Below are 17386 nucleotides of genomic sequence, written 5' to 3' on the forward strand. Positions count from 1 at the left end.
AGCTGGTCAAAACTGAACTCAGATACTTTGGTTTATGACCAAATTCCTGCAAAACTCATGACATTACCATCAGCCTCAGCTGTACTTTGAGTTTAGTGCTAATTAGCAAATGTTTGCATGCTAACACGCTAAACCAACATGGTGAACATGGTAAACATCGTACACCTGCTAAACATCCACATGCTAGCATTATCATTGTAAGCATGGTAGCATGCTAATGTGAGCATTTAGCATGGCTGTAGTCACTTCAAGGAATCCTTTTTGGCTGACAGAAAAAAATAAAAAGAAAGAATAAAAAAATCTAAACTTAAACATCTGCAGTTCCATGACTAGTGGCCATCTGCTGATGAAGATCATGTGATGCAACCAAAAGCTCCAGAACAGCTACTAAATTTCTCTAAAAGGCAGATTTTACATCTCTGTATCAAACTCTTTAGTTTTGTCTGTGGATTTATATGAATAAATCACTGACTGAGCCATTATGATGTTTGTTCTTGCCGGAAACACACTCTGGTGAACTGTGTGCCTGTAAGTGGTCGTGGTGTTTGTTTTTGTGGAAACACACACACACACACACACTCTTCGTTTGAAAAACCTCCTCCGGTGTCGGAAAGCTGCAGGTATGCGAGGAGGTTTTGTAAATCATAAGCTGACAGAGGGCAGGTCACAGCAAAGAAAAAGTCTGAAATGTAAAAGAGGCTGCCAATAAAATAATTATGCAACAATGAATCACATAAGGAAACAGTTTTATGATTGTTTTTTATAAACACTATATTTAATTTCTTTTAGTTTGAAACCATATTGCTCAAGGTTTGGTATTTAGTACAACTAAGCTATGATCCAGGATCCAGTCTGTGAAAGTTTAACTTTCTGTCCTTCAAACATGCAGCGTTTTGTGGCTTTAAGGGGAAACTAAAAATAGTTGGAACTTGGAATTTCTTGGCCATCAACAGCTGTGTTCAGGTTTGGTACCACTGTGCCTGTACAGAGACCTATGCCAAACCCTGTACTCACCCACTATATCTGGCAACCTGCGCTAAAGCTGGAGACACTCCTCAGAAGAAGGACAAACAGTTCCAGTATGTAAATCCCCATAAAAACAAAAAACTGTCTTAAGCATGAAAGTTGGGATCAAAGTTGAAACCTTAGGATCAGTATGTATGAAAATAATCTCAACTCACCGTGCACTTACTAGCTTTTGCTGATCTTAGAAATCCATCAACCATTGAAAACCTTGAGTTTAGGTTATGCTGTCACACACAGGTTGGACGGGATAAACAAACGCAATATAATGTGTTAATATGTGAGCTTTAGAGGTGTTGGTAGGTGTATTTTCAAACTTTAGACAGAGCCAGGCTAGCTGTTTCCCTCTGCTTCCAGTCTGTATGCTAAGCTAAGCTAACCGCATTCCGATACCAGTACATACAGTAACACACAGACATAAAAGTAATATAATGTAAAAGTAATCTATCTTCTCATCTCATTCTTGGACATGAGGCCCAAAATGTTGAACTATTACTTTAAGTCACAGATATCGATCACTAACCTTATCACATCTATCATATCAGATAATAATTGGGTCATTTTGTGCTCAGGTGCAGCAAAATCTTATTTACTGCAACTGTTTGAGTGAGTAATGATAGCTTTAAATTCAAGTAAGCTGCATGTACTGCTGTATGTGTGGTGCTTGAAACAACACCGCTTATTTAAAATAAAAGTTCTAGAGGCCAGGGCAGAGAAAACCAATTTCAACCTGATCTTGCTTCGGACTTCTCTGTTTTCTAAGGAAGTGAAGACAGTTTCCCCATATTCATTTGTAGTATTTGAGGGCAGTTCGTGGTGTAACTATATTCAGCTTTGTAAGATGCTTTGAGAGGTAACATTTATTGTATGAGCATTATTGATCCGCATATTTTGCATGGACTTTGTGTTATTGGAAGATGTATGGAGGCACCTGGATTTTTTGGAGGATAAGCAATAAGCCAATGTTCTCTGGTTGGAAATGAAACCCTGACAAAAAGCTGATGTTGATTTGGCCTCTAAAATAACACCTTTCCCACAGCGTGAGAGACGGATGGCATTTTCACATCATAAGTGTAAGCTGTCAGAGGAAATGTGCATGGGTGCAGTGCACAGGTGTAAAAATGGAAAGCAGAGCGGACTTTCTCACAGCGTGACTTAACCAACATCCTGTCATTAAATGTTTCGTCTGCATCTCATCCTCAGTACAGTGTTTCATCAACCTGCTGCAGAGACGGATGAACTCTACACACCTGTGAGTCTTGCTGCCTTCAACAGCGATGTGTTTGACTCTTTGCAGCTGTTTTTGCTGCAGATCCTGCAGAGCAAAAGGTAAGAAAAACTGTTTACAACATTGTGGTCAATGTTAATATTGATCATACAAGTCATGGTAAACATGATTCTATTAGAATCATATACATTGAAAAATGATTTTCAATTTTAATGTTTTGTATATATTGGCATATATTGTATATGTAAAAATGTTTTGTGTCATTATAATTTTGGATGAAATCTAAATGAAAATATCATGTACAGTAAGACAACTTTAGTTGTTGTTGGTTAGTTCTTAGTTTAGGTTTTGTGTTACCTACAAGATATACAAAAAGTCTCTTTTATGAGTATTATAATATGAATGTACTTTATTAGGTACACCTGTACAATCCAATACACCTGCTAAATTTAACAGAACAGTATATTGTTCAGTATATTGTTCAGTTTTTTTTTGACACTGTCACAGAGGTGTTAATTAAATTATATGTTTTAGCACTAAGGTCATAGTAAGTGATGGTGTTGTACTGGACTGCATTATATTTAGAGCTGTTTCTACTCATGTTCGTAAATAGGGAGGGGAAACACCTCTCAACATAAGTACAACAACATCTTTAACTGTGACGTCAGTAATAAACATATGAATGAATTTAAACATTTCCGACAATGTCACCAAAAACTACACATTATACAGCGTAACATTATACACATCATACACTGTCAACTTTATAAAGGCAGAATTTATAGTCTGAGCTAATTTGCAAATATCACTGCTACATGGGCTTTTAAATTACATGGACATGATTATGAAAAATATTATCTAGCTATAGAAGTAATACGAACATACCAGAATACATGGGCTTTGAAAAGCATTATATTAAATAGGCACCAGTGTATTGAAAGGCTTCTAATAATGTTTAAAAATACTGCTGCTGAACCAAGATGTTGGCTAACAGAAAAAACGATTGGGGAAAGTTTCCAAAAGTGGCAGCCCTTTAGAGTAAGAACAGAAAAACAACAGATCCCAATTAAAACATACGTAAAAACACCTTAAATATATATGTACTTATATTGATTAGTATTTGGTATCAGTACCAATACTGCTACTGGCCATTATAGGTGGGAAATACTGAGATTTAAAAAAACATATTGGTGCATCACTGTTCAGACACCTACACTTTTTCCACATTTAAATCATTACTGAGACATCTAAATAAGCAGCATGTCAGAGCAAAATATAGGAAAGTCTAGTCAACATGTGAACTTATCCAAAGATACCAAATATGGCAGATATAAGGCAGAATTTGGGGAAATTGTGCACAAAATGAAACACAAGGCATGAAAAATATTTCCATCTGATGTAATGCTGCCGCCATAAAAAGCACATTGGGTTTTAATATTCAGTATAGTCAAGTCAAGTTAAATCTTATTTATATAGCCCAAATCACAAATCAGAAATTTGCCTCAAGGGGCTTTTCAATCTGTGCAGCATACAACACCCTCTTCCCTTAGATTCGGATAAGGAAAACTCCCCAAAAAGCCCTCTCCCAGGACGGACAGATATGCAATAGATGCCGTGTTTACAGAATAGACCGACATAATAAAATTACAGTGTGGACAATGATGATGACACAATTATAGATAGATTGCAAACGTATGTGAAGAATATGGATCTGGGAGGACTTTGAGCAACTTCAGGTGTCGCCAAACAGACCTGAACCTCACGACCTCCTCTCCACCATGGAGACCAGGATGAGGACAGACTGCACAAACACACAAGAGGGAAAAGGAGAAAGAAACAGACACACAGAGGGAGAGAGAGAGAGAGACAAGAGGAGAGGCTGAATCTCCTGGAAGATGAAGATCCACATCCAAAACATCTGGAATGAGGCACCGACAGCCAGGAGAGAGAGAGAGAGAGAGAGAGAGAGAGAGAGGCCGATGGTCCAGCACAGAGCCATCATATACTGTAGTTTTGATACAGTGTTGGAACATATAAGACGTTTTAAGAAGTGAAACATGGCAGAAGCATGATGTTATAGACAGGGATTGTCCGAGACTGACAGAATGATGAACTAAAGACACATTAGGAGAGTCCCTAAGGAGAAAACCAACGTCTCCTGACTGTCACTAACGATGACCAGAAGCTCACAGCCAGACAACACTGTAATGGCCTCAGGACAAATCTCTGAGCATCCTGTGGAGACACCAGGCGATCACGGCTAAACAACGCTCCTCATCCAATCTAATCTAGAGGATCTGTGGTGTGAAAAGGCGAGAGGAGTGAACACAATATTTACAGTGTGTGTGTGAATGAGATATTTCAGGGGGTTTTTATTGCAAAAATGTCTAAAATCCTGTTTTTAATTATCATTTTGGTGGCAAAAAGGGTGAAACACCAAATGTGAAGAAAGTAGAGGGTCTCAACACTTTCTGAAGACACTAAATACAACCGCACAGTAAAATAATGAATAGACATATTGTTAACTAAATCAAAATGTACATCTCTAATACATGTTTATGTGTTAATGACAGAATAACTCAAAACAACATTGATTCATATCCCTTAATTTAAAAACAAGGGACAAATAAGTGAACTATGTAAGCAAAGAAAACTGAAAAAGAAGAGTTCAATATGTATTTACAGCACATCAGCACTGTTTTCCACAGAAGCTTTATAACTATTAATATAAATACATAAACTATTATTCCCTGTGCAACCTCTATCCTAAACAACACATCCGTTAGTTATAGTTATGTTATAGTGCTTTCCAAATTGAGTTTGTTTTCTAATCTGCCCCTCTGTGGTTAAGTTAAGTTAAGTTAAGTTAAGTTAAGTTAAATTTGGTTAGGGTTAGGCACAAAAACCACTTGATTGAGGTGTGGTCGTGGTTAAAGGAAACCAAAAGTGACAGTTGGTCGAACATAGGATGCGAAACAGCAGACATCTCTCATATGACAGGGGTTCTCACTGGGTAAACACTAAAGGTTTGAGCAAACCACCTATGCTGTTATTTTTCAGAACAGAAAACACACTCACACCACTAAAGGTCAACAGCAACACTAGCGGCGCCTTGAGGTTGTATTGCTTATCACACATATGTAGTTGCAACGACTTGTCAATTAATCGATCGATGGAAACTAATCGGCAGCTCTTTTGAGAATCTATTAATCGTTTAAAAGGACAGTTCACCCCAAAATCAATAATACATATTTCTCCTCTCACCTGTAGTGCTATTTATCCATCTAGATTGTTTCGGTGTGAGCTGCGGAGTTTTGGAGATATCGGCCGTAACGATGTCTGCATGTTTTGAATATAATGGAACTACATGGCACTCGGCTTGTGGCGCTCAAAGCGCCAAAAAAATACATCTGAAAGATAATCCACAGATTTGTTGTGAGCAGATTCATGTAGGAACTATTTTCTTTCTACCGATAGTTCCTACATGAAACTGTTCACAACAAATCTGTGGATTATCTTGAGTAAGCAGGTCATGATTTCTGTAAAGAGACGTTGCTGTTGAGTTTTTCAAATGTATTTTTTTGGCGCTTTGAGCTCCACAAGCCGAGTGCCATATAATCCCTTTATATTCAAAACATGCAGACATCTCTACGGCTGATATCTCCAAAACTCTGCAACCCACACCAAAACAATCCAGATGGATGAAATGCACTACAGGTAAGAGGAGAAATATGTATTTAGATTTCGGGGTGAACTGTCCCTTTAAGTCAGAAAAATGAACGTGAGGGTTAGCGTCCAAGAAAAGTGTCTGATGCGGCAGATAAAAAAAAACTTGGCGTTCAGTGGAAGGATTAAAGTCAAAAAAATAAAGCGATGGCGAGGACAAAGACGGATAACCATTGCTTTTCCTCGTTGGAGAGCACTGAGAGAAGGGACTGAGGGCAGACACGGATGTCACATTACTGCTCTTGGACAGGATGGTATTTGTTAAATATTTGGAGTAGGTAGCTATTAAATAATAGATTATTGTCTTCTCTGTATTTCTGTAACTGTTTCTGAACACGAGCCTGGGGTGAGCTCACCTGTAGGCATACATCATGAGCACAAGTCGACAGTGTTTGTGTAATTACTCTCGCTGCCAGACGGGGGAGACAAAGGTTTCCACACAGCAGGTTTAAATGGATGAAAAATTAGACAACTTTACTTTTATTTCTACAGACGTATGTTGACATCAATCTCTGATTAGTTTGGGGGATATACAATCTTCACTTGGTGCTGGACAGAATTAATTTTTGACCTGTTGGTGGCGTTAGAGGAAAAGTAACAGGATCACCAAAGTCAGTAGGATTCATCCACTGGCGACCATGAATGTCTGTACAAAATTTCACAACAATCCATGAAATCTGTAGCCTGATATCAGACAGAATCAGAACCCGATGGAGTGGGGCAGAATTCAAGCTTTGGACCCAATCGTTGTTGAGATATTTTACTCTAAACCGCAGACGAGTGGTCTCAGCTCTAGTGTTTCTTAAAAAAGACTTCAGCTTGTGTGTGTGTGTGTGTGTGTGTCTGTGTTTGTGTGATGGGGGGGGGTGGACTTTCCACTGCTGTGAGGAATCATTTTCTCATACATCATCTAAAGCAGGAGGAGCCTGCTGCTGCTTAAAAAAGACCCTGCAACTCACAGCAGCTGAACTGTTACTAACAGAGCAGCGACTGTGAGATCAGGGTGAGTAACAGCTGCTTGGGGAATAAAAGACTAAACTGCTACATTATTATACTACTATGCTGCCTGTCTGGGCCGGTTGTCAGCATGTTTACTCTCAAGAAAGTTTCTTAGGAACTTACTTCTCATTACAGTTACTGTTAAATGTGGGGGGAAAGATTTTGTTTAAAACTAAATTTACCTTTTACTCATTTGTTCATTCTGACTTAAAAACATATGGGATTCATTTCTAGGATTTGTTTTGTTTTTTTACAGTTATTTTTGTATTACTCATGAAATACAGGGATTTTGTTTTTTTTTTGTTTCACGTTTATTAACTACACTGTGATGAAGATGATGATGATGGTAACACTGGCCACTAAGCTGTTATGTTGCTCTCTGGTGTTATTGTGTTTTGTGATTTTATTTATTTATTTAATGCAAACATTGTGTTACAGATTCCTCTTTCATTTCACTTTGCTTTACTATGCTCAAAAAAGGCTTTTATTTTGAAAATACCAAGCAAGTTATGTTAGGAGCAGTTAGTGAATTTGTTTAGCTAGCTTTTAAATTTTCTTTTTATTATAAAATATAAGAAAATACCGTTAGTATAGTCATTTAAAATGCAAAGACAGAAAAATAGCTAACTGAAACATAAAAACGTAGAAAAAGAAGTGATAAATAAATTAAAATAAAAGCTAAATTCAAAAAAATATCTCATTTGTAGCTTGCTAATGTGCGTTAGCTAACAGATGCAGTACCTAGTACTACCTAGTTGAAATGCAAACATTAAATTTTAGCTTTTCACTTCTTTTTTTTTTATTATTGACAAACTTTTTTTTGGTCTTTATAGATTTGTCAGCACCTTGGTCCCGTTTCTCCACCTGGATAACGATGCGGACTGAGGGAGGAAGATGGTTTAACTTTGGGAGAAGCCCCAGAGGTCAGCCTGTTGTCAGCAGCCCTGCTGCGACTGATGGACAGCACTCACCCAAGGAAGAGGAGCCCCAAAACGGTCAGTTACATCAAAAACACCCAGCTGTTAGCTGTTAAAGATAATCATCCTTTCTTAATTAAGCTCACATGTTTGAACGGGACTGCAGCCCACCATTTTACTTCCCTGTACATAACAGCAAGAGACATAAATGCTTTAGGAACCGAGATAAAAGTTAGTTAGCTGTTGAATTCTGTCAGCTGAAATCACTTATAGTAAACTTATATATTGTAGAAAGAGATTGCAGGAATATAATAGAACAACTTGTAATGATTATGGTAGACTCAAGTCCCCATAGCAAACATTACAGGACTGCTGGAGGAATAATAAAGTAGTGACTATTTAGAGTTATGAGTATTGTCACAGCTGAAATGATTATTTTGATAATGGATTAATAATTAAAGTTGTGTATAGAGGGAAAAAAACAAGCATTAGATGGCTCAAGCCTCTCAAATGTCAGTATTTGCTACCTTATAGCTTCTTCCTTATAGTAAACTAAATAGTAAGCAATAATATATATGCAATTTGAAGATGGTGCCTTGGGCTGTTGTAAACCCTTTTTTCTGAGGGTGTGCACATCAAATGATTAATTATTACAGGAAGTTTATATGTCTCATTTTATTATCTGCAACTTTTCTCCCTCAGTGAACCTCACATTTGAGCAAATCCTGGAGGCACAGCGATGGAGTGAGGCCAGCCAGCAGTTGATAAAGACAGAGGAGCGTCTGTTTGGAGAGATAATGGAGGCAGAGGCACTCAAACATCACGAAGAAGAAGTAGAACAACTTGCTGAACACTACAGAGACTTGGAAGGCCTTGTGCTGCAGACTCTGAGACAATCTCTCACCGCGGATGGGATCAGCCCCGAGGCTCTGACGTCTGCTGTGCAGGCCGTGACCCAGGAGGAGAACCAGGACCAGCAGTGGAAACAGAGAGATCGGACACCACCGGCCTGGAGGCCCAGGCACTGGAAGAAGCTTCACGACTCGACGCTTCGCAGCTTGGTGGAGGAGAGTATAGACAAGCCCTCGACACCCTCTGCTGTGGAGCAGTCGTCTATCCAGGCGGACGTCCTCAGCATGGGCAAGCAGCTGAAAGACGACCTGCTGTGGGTGGTGGAAGTGGTGAAGAGCTGCTACCCGCCCAATCTGGACATCTGTAATTTTTACGCCAGGTTGTACCACCAAACCCTCAGCATCAGACTCCAAAAGATCGCAGACTTTGGTCTGGATGACAAGGACTGCACTTTCCTCCTGCGCTGGGTGAACGAGTATTATCCAGAGTAAGTCATGACTTCAGTTTATGTTTGAAGTAATTAGCACCTTTCTGTTCTGTGTGGGTCCATGATACCAAAGCGTTGGTCAAAGGGATTGTTCCATGACTCTGGTCTACTTTGGTATCTCAAAAACAAATGCTCAAAGAAATTTGTCGTGGTTATTCATGGAAACCTAGTGTTTTTGGTGCTCACCTCTCTCACTCTTTTGCCACAAGAGAGCCGAAACTTCCACATGTACTAAAGAAGAACATTTCAGTTTCTAGGGCACAAAGTCATATATATTTTTACTGACTTTTCCTCTAATCTTTGCTTTTTTTTGTTAATCACTAGATAATTTCACTTCTTCAGGAAAAATGATTCAAACTTAACAAAGAAAATCACTCTTTGGTTGAAGTGGTCACAACCAGTTCACGTAGAGAAGTAGACATTGTTTTGTTTTAAGGGGTCACAAGCCAAACATTGGATACCACTGCTCAAGGGAGCACTGTAACAGCGTTAAATTTGACTTTTTGTCTTGCATTGAATGCCTGATGGAGACAATGTGATGTTATGTAGAAATGCACACAACATTTAGAAAATATTATAAATTTCTCACTAGTCAGGCCTTAATTGTCATATCAAAAAGACTAAAAACGTTCTTTAACCATCTCATCGTCTTCCATCTAAATCTGTCCTTCATCATGTGAAATCAGTGAAATGAATGAGGAAGCATCACTTTTACCTTCAACTGCTCAGGTAGATTAACGGACAAAGCAGCTCGCCCTGAAGTTGTGTAACTATGTAAAAAGTGTAGAAACCCGTTGCAGTTCTGCCCCCACAGTACGCTAGAAAATACACCCGAATGCATTGAAGTAAGAATACAGATCACGTTTTGTTTTACAGTTTGCTCTGAGCTATTTTTACACCGTCACACCCTGGTGTTTAGTTAATTACACACCTTTTATTGAAAACAAGTTTCTGCGTGTCTGGTGTTTGAAATTGAACTGAAGTAGATGAGTATGAGGCAAGCAGGTATAGGGAAAGCCGTTAACATGAAAAAGTAAATTACAACTCCTGGAGCACATTGAGCATCACAGATTGATGATGTACAGTATAACAATGTACAAGCATCTGATACATTGATTGTTACTTTCTGTGATCTGAAATTGTGCAAAATTCACATGAAATCGTAATCTTAATGCTTAAAATGTCTCAACGTGTAAATAAAAGTTGTGATATCTCCTCTCTGTGTCAGACTCCTTCAAAAGCCGGAGCTGGCCAGTGAGATCGAAACTGAAGCGTTGGGAAAGCTGCTGCCTAAAGAGTTACTGGAACCTCTGGAGAAACAGTACCTGAGAAAACAACAGGTAACCCCAGCTGCTGCTACCTGCCTTCTTTCAAATTGGTGCATTTCATTAGATTTTAGTTATGTTTAGCGGTTTTTAATGTTAGTTTGGTTGGGTTTGGTAGTTTTACTCAAACTTTTACCTAACCTTAATTTAGTTTCAGGTCTAGTTTTGGTATTTTACACTAGCAACATGGTTTAACAATCCTGATGTTTGTCAGTACGCCCAGCACTTACAGTAGGTCCAGAGTGGGATATCTCAACAATGTTTTTGGGGGCCTCTTGACCTAATCTCAAGCGCCACCACCAGGCCACAGTTTTCATTTATAAACAAGAAATATCAAAATCTAAACGGTAGCTTGCCATGAAATTTACTGAGACTGTTAATATCTCCAGAGAGTAATCCCTTTTAAAGTTATTGACCTAGTCTAGTGCCAGCGCCCTTGCTGGTAAGGTTCTAAGAATAGCTAAATCATCAATATATTTGTTTCAACCACTTATTGTGGGTTGTAAAAAAACATTGTAGTCACTATTGCAGCTGTAGAGTTTTATATAGGCAGAATTATGGAAATTAATCACATGTATCTCATATATGCTTGTAGTAGGTAAAGTGTAATGGGAGTAATATATAATTTAATGTTTTACACAAAAAGTGAGCGTTCCATAACCAAAAACATAAACTGTGTATGAAAGTGACAGCAGCATGTTGTTGTGCGTTCAGGATGAGCTGACGACTTACATCGGCCGCGTCCTGGACGAAGCTAAGCAAAAGTGGAATAAAGGAGAGGAGCCGAAAAGAGAGGACGGCTGCTTCGTCAGTCCTGTGGCCTACGACATCATTCAGGTACAGAATCAATAAGACAGCATGCTGTTAAAGCTGCTATAATCGATTTTTTTTATAATAACAATGTGACAATGTGAAAGGGATGAACCTACAGAGATTATCACTCAAATCTACAGCTTTACGGGGCTTTATAGGGAGTTTCTTTGTCTGTCTGGCCCACAACTTTACGGTTTTGGTTCACTCTCACTTCTCTCATAGCTCTAAAAAGCCACTGTACAGCAGGCAGACAGTGCTGGTGAACATAGTGGAGCATTTAGCAGCTAAAGAGCCAGATATTTCCCTCAGGATATAGTGGAGACCAAAAACAGAGCTAACAGAGAGAGAATATTGGACTTACATTCATCCAGTGACACAAACACGACTCCAAACGAATGATCGTGTTGCTCTGTAGCTGCTGGATGTGTAAATAGGCAACCTTCATGACTTGAAAAGCTTTGTTTTGCTATAAATCACAAAATACATCAGTTATCTTGAGTTGACAAAATGTAAAATATTCATTGATCCTGACAAAAAGGCTTGCTATGTCAAGATCGTGAAATAATTTATTTATCTTTTTATTCACTAAATAATAACATGAAATGTTTTCTCTCAACACTGCCGAAGTTCAGGGGTTCAGTTTCTTGTCTTAGTTGGACTGTTTGGGAAAATGCTGGAAGTACAAGGCTGTGTAAAGTGCTTTTTGGATCTTTCATTGACATGTATGAAGAAAAGTGTCAGTGAAATGAAAATGCCAGTAAAATGACAGTAAAATCAGGTTTTCTCTCAGTACTTTACATCATTTTTAGATGCTGTCATTGATGTGTATCCTCCATCTCCGTCTTTAGCTTGTCAATGGTATGGTGACTTCAGCTGAAATAGTTGTGGGAGACCTGCACAAGGCCCACAAAATAACGCGCCATGTGAAAGATTTAATGCAGAGGTAAAAAGACTGATGATTTTCTTCTAAATAGCGTCACTTTAAAAGGCATTTTGTGTTATACTTAATAACAACAGCACTGTGGAAGCGAAAATCAACTGTTTTCATTCAAATGCAAACTCCTGCAGGTTCAAGATCTTCCAAAACGACGTCATTAAGCAAAACAAACCGAACAGCAGGTCGTTCATCAAGGCGAACCTCGGCTGCATCGAACAGTTCAGGTACGTTTCTGACATTCAGGCGTTGTGCTGTGATGAGACGGAGGTCTGCTTAATGTCACAGAACAAAATTTCCCTTTGAGCTAATGTGACTTGTGTGATCTGTCTGCAGGGACGTCTTCGTCAAGAAGCGCCATCTGTTCCCAGAGGCTGTGCGGGAAACCTGTTTGCTTGTCCTGAATGACATGAAACAATCTGCCCACACATATTTATTAAAACCTGTGCACGATGTCCTCAAGGTAAGCTTATTTACAACAGATTTAAAGGCTTTTTGTCTTTTTGTCAACAAGTCTCATGACAACACCAAAACCAACAATGAAAGTATCTACTAACAAGTGTTGTGTGTGCATCCAAAGCCTGATGTATCTTCCTCCTCTGAGCCACAGAGCTCCACTGTTGTCCAAAAACTATTAAAAACACACCACTGAGCCACACTGTTGCACTGGCTGACATGTTCCTTCATCACCATGAACACACTCACTGTAGATTATTTTGACTCAATCCCACACACACCGTCCTGCTGCCCCAAATACTCACTAGAGCAGCTTATGTGCTAAAAACCAGCTGTTTTAGGAAGTTACTGAGCCTTTAAAAAAAAAAGAAACTATATGTTTGTGAGCCGATTTCAAAGATTTACGTCTTCAGTAGGAACCGGTGTGCTTGGCGCTGAGTGCCACAGACAGGTGGGGAAGTCAGAAAAGATTGAGAGACGGACTAACACTTATTTTTGCACCAAGCAAGAAGAATTTCTACAAAGTTACAAAGTTCTCCACAATAAAAGCATTTAGGACAAAACAAACAGGGCAGGATAATAATAAACACAAGAGCAACAAAATTTAATTTACAAAACAGAAATAACATCAACAACAAAGAAAAATATCAGTTAAGAAAAGAGAGGATATTTGCAGAAATATTTGAAATGTATTTTCTGCTACTGTGGATGAAAGTGTTAACGTGTTGTCTAATGCATCATGTTTGTGTCTCGCACAGCCACAGTACCGCAAGCTGGGAACCAATGAGTGGCTGACTAAGCCCTTGTTTGAGAAGCTGCTGGTCAGCATCGAAGAAGAGCTTCAGGATCTTCGGGGTTCGATTGAATCCGGTCACCAGGTAGACTGAAGAAAGCACGAAACACACTCCTCATTTCAGTGTAAAGGAGAAGCTGCTGTCTTTGACTATGAATCATGTAAACTTTATATTACTAACAACCATTTTCCAAAGCACGCTATAGTTTAAATGTTTTGAATGTATTTTTCCTTTCAGGGAGCCATTGGTTTTAATTCATTTCCATACAGTATGAAAATCAATTAGCAGAACACAAAAACTGACGTTTATGGAAGATGATGGATTTAACAACTCAAGCACGTTTCAACAGTCTGTACGCCGATTTTCAGATTATAAAGAAATTAATAGAAACCAATGGCTGCCTGGATGTGAGGAAAAATGCATTCAAAATTCTGAAACACTACGTTATGGTTTGTAAAATAGCAATAATGTGAAGTATTTATAAATGGACTAAATCATGCAGATTCCCTGGTATGGTTCGATAAACTCACTTGGAAATGTACTCTTTCAGTTTAGCATCTTCGTTGGTTCATCCAACAAATTATAACACACATTATAATACAATTTTAAGCTGAAACTGTTTATTTTTATACCGATTTCTGATTAGATTTTTGGATTAATTTCAGAAGCTGATTGGCCAGCTGCACCGGGAAGTGACAGCAGAATATGTGAAGAGGCTCCTGAAAGGACAAGTCAAACTGAAGGACAAGGAGCGGCAGCTGAAGGCCCACGCGACCATAAAAAACAACGCAGAGAGTTTGCACGATTTATTCGTCAGAATGGTGAGACTCAAGCACAGAATCGAAAAGTACTGGTTTTAGCCAAAAGTGCATTTTTGGTTGTTATAGTGCAACATCTGAAATTCACTGAGCTGAACGCAGAGTGTGATTTACATGTGATCCAGGGAAAATCCTTTGTATAAACTCAACCACAGTGACCACAAAAGATAAAATCTTCCCCAAAACAAGAGGTGGGTAGATTACTGTTGTGGGAAACTTGTAGACTTAACTGATGTAACTGTTTTGTCTTCACAGGGCTCAAAGGAGGATTGGTTAAAGGAAATCCTGACCAAGATTGCAGAAGTGCTGAAACTCCAAGACCTGCCCGCCATACAGATGCAAGTAGTATCACTGGGAACTGATTTTCCTGACCTGAGGTAACCTTTGCTCTCTGCATTTTGGATTAACTTGAATATTATTTACTTTTAAAACAAATATACACTGCAGGTTTCACACGGACGTGGAGTGGTGTTGTTTACGTCTGCTAGGGTAACTGACCTAATAAGGACAGAATCGCATCATGATGTGGAGCGTTTACATAACTTTGGGACTTGCATAAACAAACCCATTTTTAGAGACAGCTGGGGGGCAACAGGAAGTAAAATTGTCTTCAGATGTTTCCTTGCAGCAGGATGATATGAGCTAAAAGCAGACACGCTGCAACTCAAGTTAGAGTGCTGTGCTACACTTAAACTAACACACAAGTACTACAGTAAAATTAATAGGCTAGAAACAGAGAAGTAGTAGGTGTGTCTGTAGATGTAGTCAGTAATTTGGTTCCGAATGTTAACTGTAACACAGTAAACATTCCTGTCTTTAGTCTGTTTTCTGAGTCAGAGTTGCAACACAAACCTCTTTCATGCAGGATAGTGAACCCAAGTTCTAACCTTAAAGAAATACTTAAATCAGCATTATTGTAATTACATTTATACATTTTTGAGAAATACACTTGCCCACTTTCTTGCCAAGAGTTAGAGGAACAGAGCAATACCTTTATATGTATTGCTCTGTTCTTCTCTGTTCTGCTCATGTCTGTACAGCAAAAAGCTGGAGCCTGGACATAGTTAGCTTAGCTTAGCAATAAAGACTGGAAACAGGTGGAAACAACACTTCTAAACCTCACTAATTAATAGGTTATATCTCTTTTGTGTAATGCATACACAAACAGAAACTTATAAATGAGAGCTTGGAAGTCCACATACTTTTGGCCATACAGTGCATGTAGTCTGTGTAGCAACACCTAGATTAGTTTTAGTTCTCTGAATGTCATTCTTTGAGTTGTAGTTCTTAAATAGGACTTTATTACTAAAAATTGTCGAAAGGTAAACCCACATCTGCAACTGTAGCTGCAAACACTTCGCAGCATTATGAAAGACCAAGGAACAGAATGGAAATATATTTGCTAATAGTTGTCAACTTTCAGTTCATTAAAAGTTGTGGGGCCAATTTACTGGAACTACAACCTGCCACCCTGGTTCCAAACCACTGAATCACCGTCCACATCTTCCACTTCCACTATTTTCAGCGGTTAGGTCTTGTGTCGTGCTCATTGACAGCTGTTTCCTCGATTGAAAAGAAACAACGAAGCCAATCAGAGCTTTGTATGCTGGATTAAGAACAGCAATTTTTATGAAATAGCTACATTCATGAAACATAGCGACAAGCCTGGACGAGATTGACGCAGTTATACGACTTGTTTTTAATCAAATTACAGGAATCATGACTAAATCAGCATATTTCTTTAACTGACTTGAAAAACAGTAAGTTAACTGCACCTTGCTCGCCGCCGTAGCTTCCATGTTGGCTGAAATAACTTCTGTGGGATGGATTCATCACTCACTGCTTCTTTAACATAGCAGACGGTGCCGATGAAACGATGAAAATATGTTTCTAGCATTTCTTTATTTGATCACCTTATCTAGTGCAACAACCGTCACTCTACAATCATGTTCAAGTGTCTCTGATTTTGTAATAATAAATAATACATTTAGGGGATTAAAATGCTGATATTTAACCTTTCCCTCCCTTCTTTCCCCCACAGTGAGAAACATGTTTCGGCCCTGCTCAAGCTCAAGACCAACCTCTCCAAGGCCGACCGGAAAACCGTCAAAGAGACTCTGTCGTACACTTTGAGGGAAATCAAACCTGTCGGTACTGTGCCGTTTTTCTCCACAGTTCAGGTCAAATGAGCCGAACAATCCAGTTATACATTCAGTTTTCCTCATTTCACTATTTTTAAAGTTGGTTGAAAGTTGTACAGCATCATGTATTATAGTGTTTGTGTGTTAGATTTGTGAGCAAGTATGATGAGTTGGACACTGGTGTTTTCAATCCATGTCCTGCAAATTACAAGTGTTGTAGTGACTGTATAAATGTATAAGCTATGCCTCACAATGTTGCTGGTAAATTATGATGGTGATGGTGCTTTCTGGCTTTTTACTGAAAAATAATCAAGCCAGTATAGTGTGTTTTTACTTGTTTTTGTGTTTTATGGGGAAATGCGGACCAGGTTTGCAAGTGTGGTTCTTTAAGAGTGTATATTTGTTATATCAAATCAGTGTTATATTTTGTTATTTTCAAACATGTGCAATAAGGGGAGATGTCAAGCTGTAATTTTATACTTTTACATTTTTGTTTCACGTCATCTGGTGTACAGAATATTGTTAATGAAAGTGTTAAATGTAAGTTAAGTTTAAAAATACATTTGATGAAGCCTGTGTGATTTGACAGTGATTTCCTAAAGGTCTTGAGCAGTACATTTTTACCTCTGTTATAGATTTACTTCAGCAACAAAATCACCAAAACAAAGATTTCTAGTAGGCCAAGGTTTACTGCAAGTCAGAGTCAGAGCACAACATACTGGACACAAACCTTTAGTGCAGGAACAGACGATGTAGAAAAACCAGACATAACAAGACATAAGACATATAAGTGAATAAGACTAGTATGGTAGCTAGCAGCTATACTTAGTTACAATGGTGCTTTGGGCTAAATGCTAACATCAGCATGCTAAC

General features: G+C 38.6%; 1 protein-coding gene across 2 annotated transcripts; it reads left to right on the top strand.

Annotated features, from left to right (window-relative positions):
- Positions 1-1821: 1821 nt before the first annotated feature.
- On the top strand, positions 1822-17089 carry LOC122861604 (tumor necrosis factor alpha-induced protein 2-like). Of its 2 annotated transcripts, XM_044166269.1 has the most exons (13): positions 1822-1876; positions 2227-2352; positions 7810-7971; positions 8596-9232; positions 10461-10572; positions 11272-11394; positions 12219-12313; positions 12439-12531; positions 12641-12767; positions 13519-13638; positions 14220-14375; positions 14628-14749; positions 16414-17089. In XM_044166269.1, the coding sequence occupies exons 2-13, from the start codon at positions 2301-2303 to the stop codon at positions 16559-16561; spliced, it is 1947 nt and encodes a 648-aa protein (XP_044022204.1). In that variant the 5' UTR covers positions 1822-1876; positions 2227-2300; the 3' UTR covers positions 16562-17089. The 2 variants fall into 2 exon arrangements, with proteins under 2 accessions (XP_044022204.1, XP_044022203.1); XM_044166268.1 differs by lacking the exons at positions 1822-1876; positions 2227-2352 and adding an exon at positions 6878-6980.
- Positions 17090-17386: the final 297 nt, after the last annotated feature.

This window comes from Siniperca chuatsi, linkage group LG15 (assembly GCF_020085105.1).
Source record: "Siniperca chuatsi isolate FFG_IHB_CAS linkage group LG15, ASM2008510v1, whole genome shotgun sequence".
In the NCBI taxonomy this organism is placed as follows: Eukaryota; Metazoa; Chordata; class Actinopteri; order Centrarchiformes; family Sinipercidae; genus Siniperca; species Siniperca chuatsi.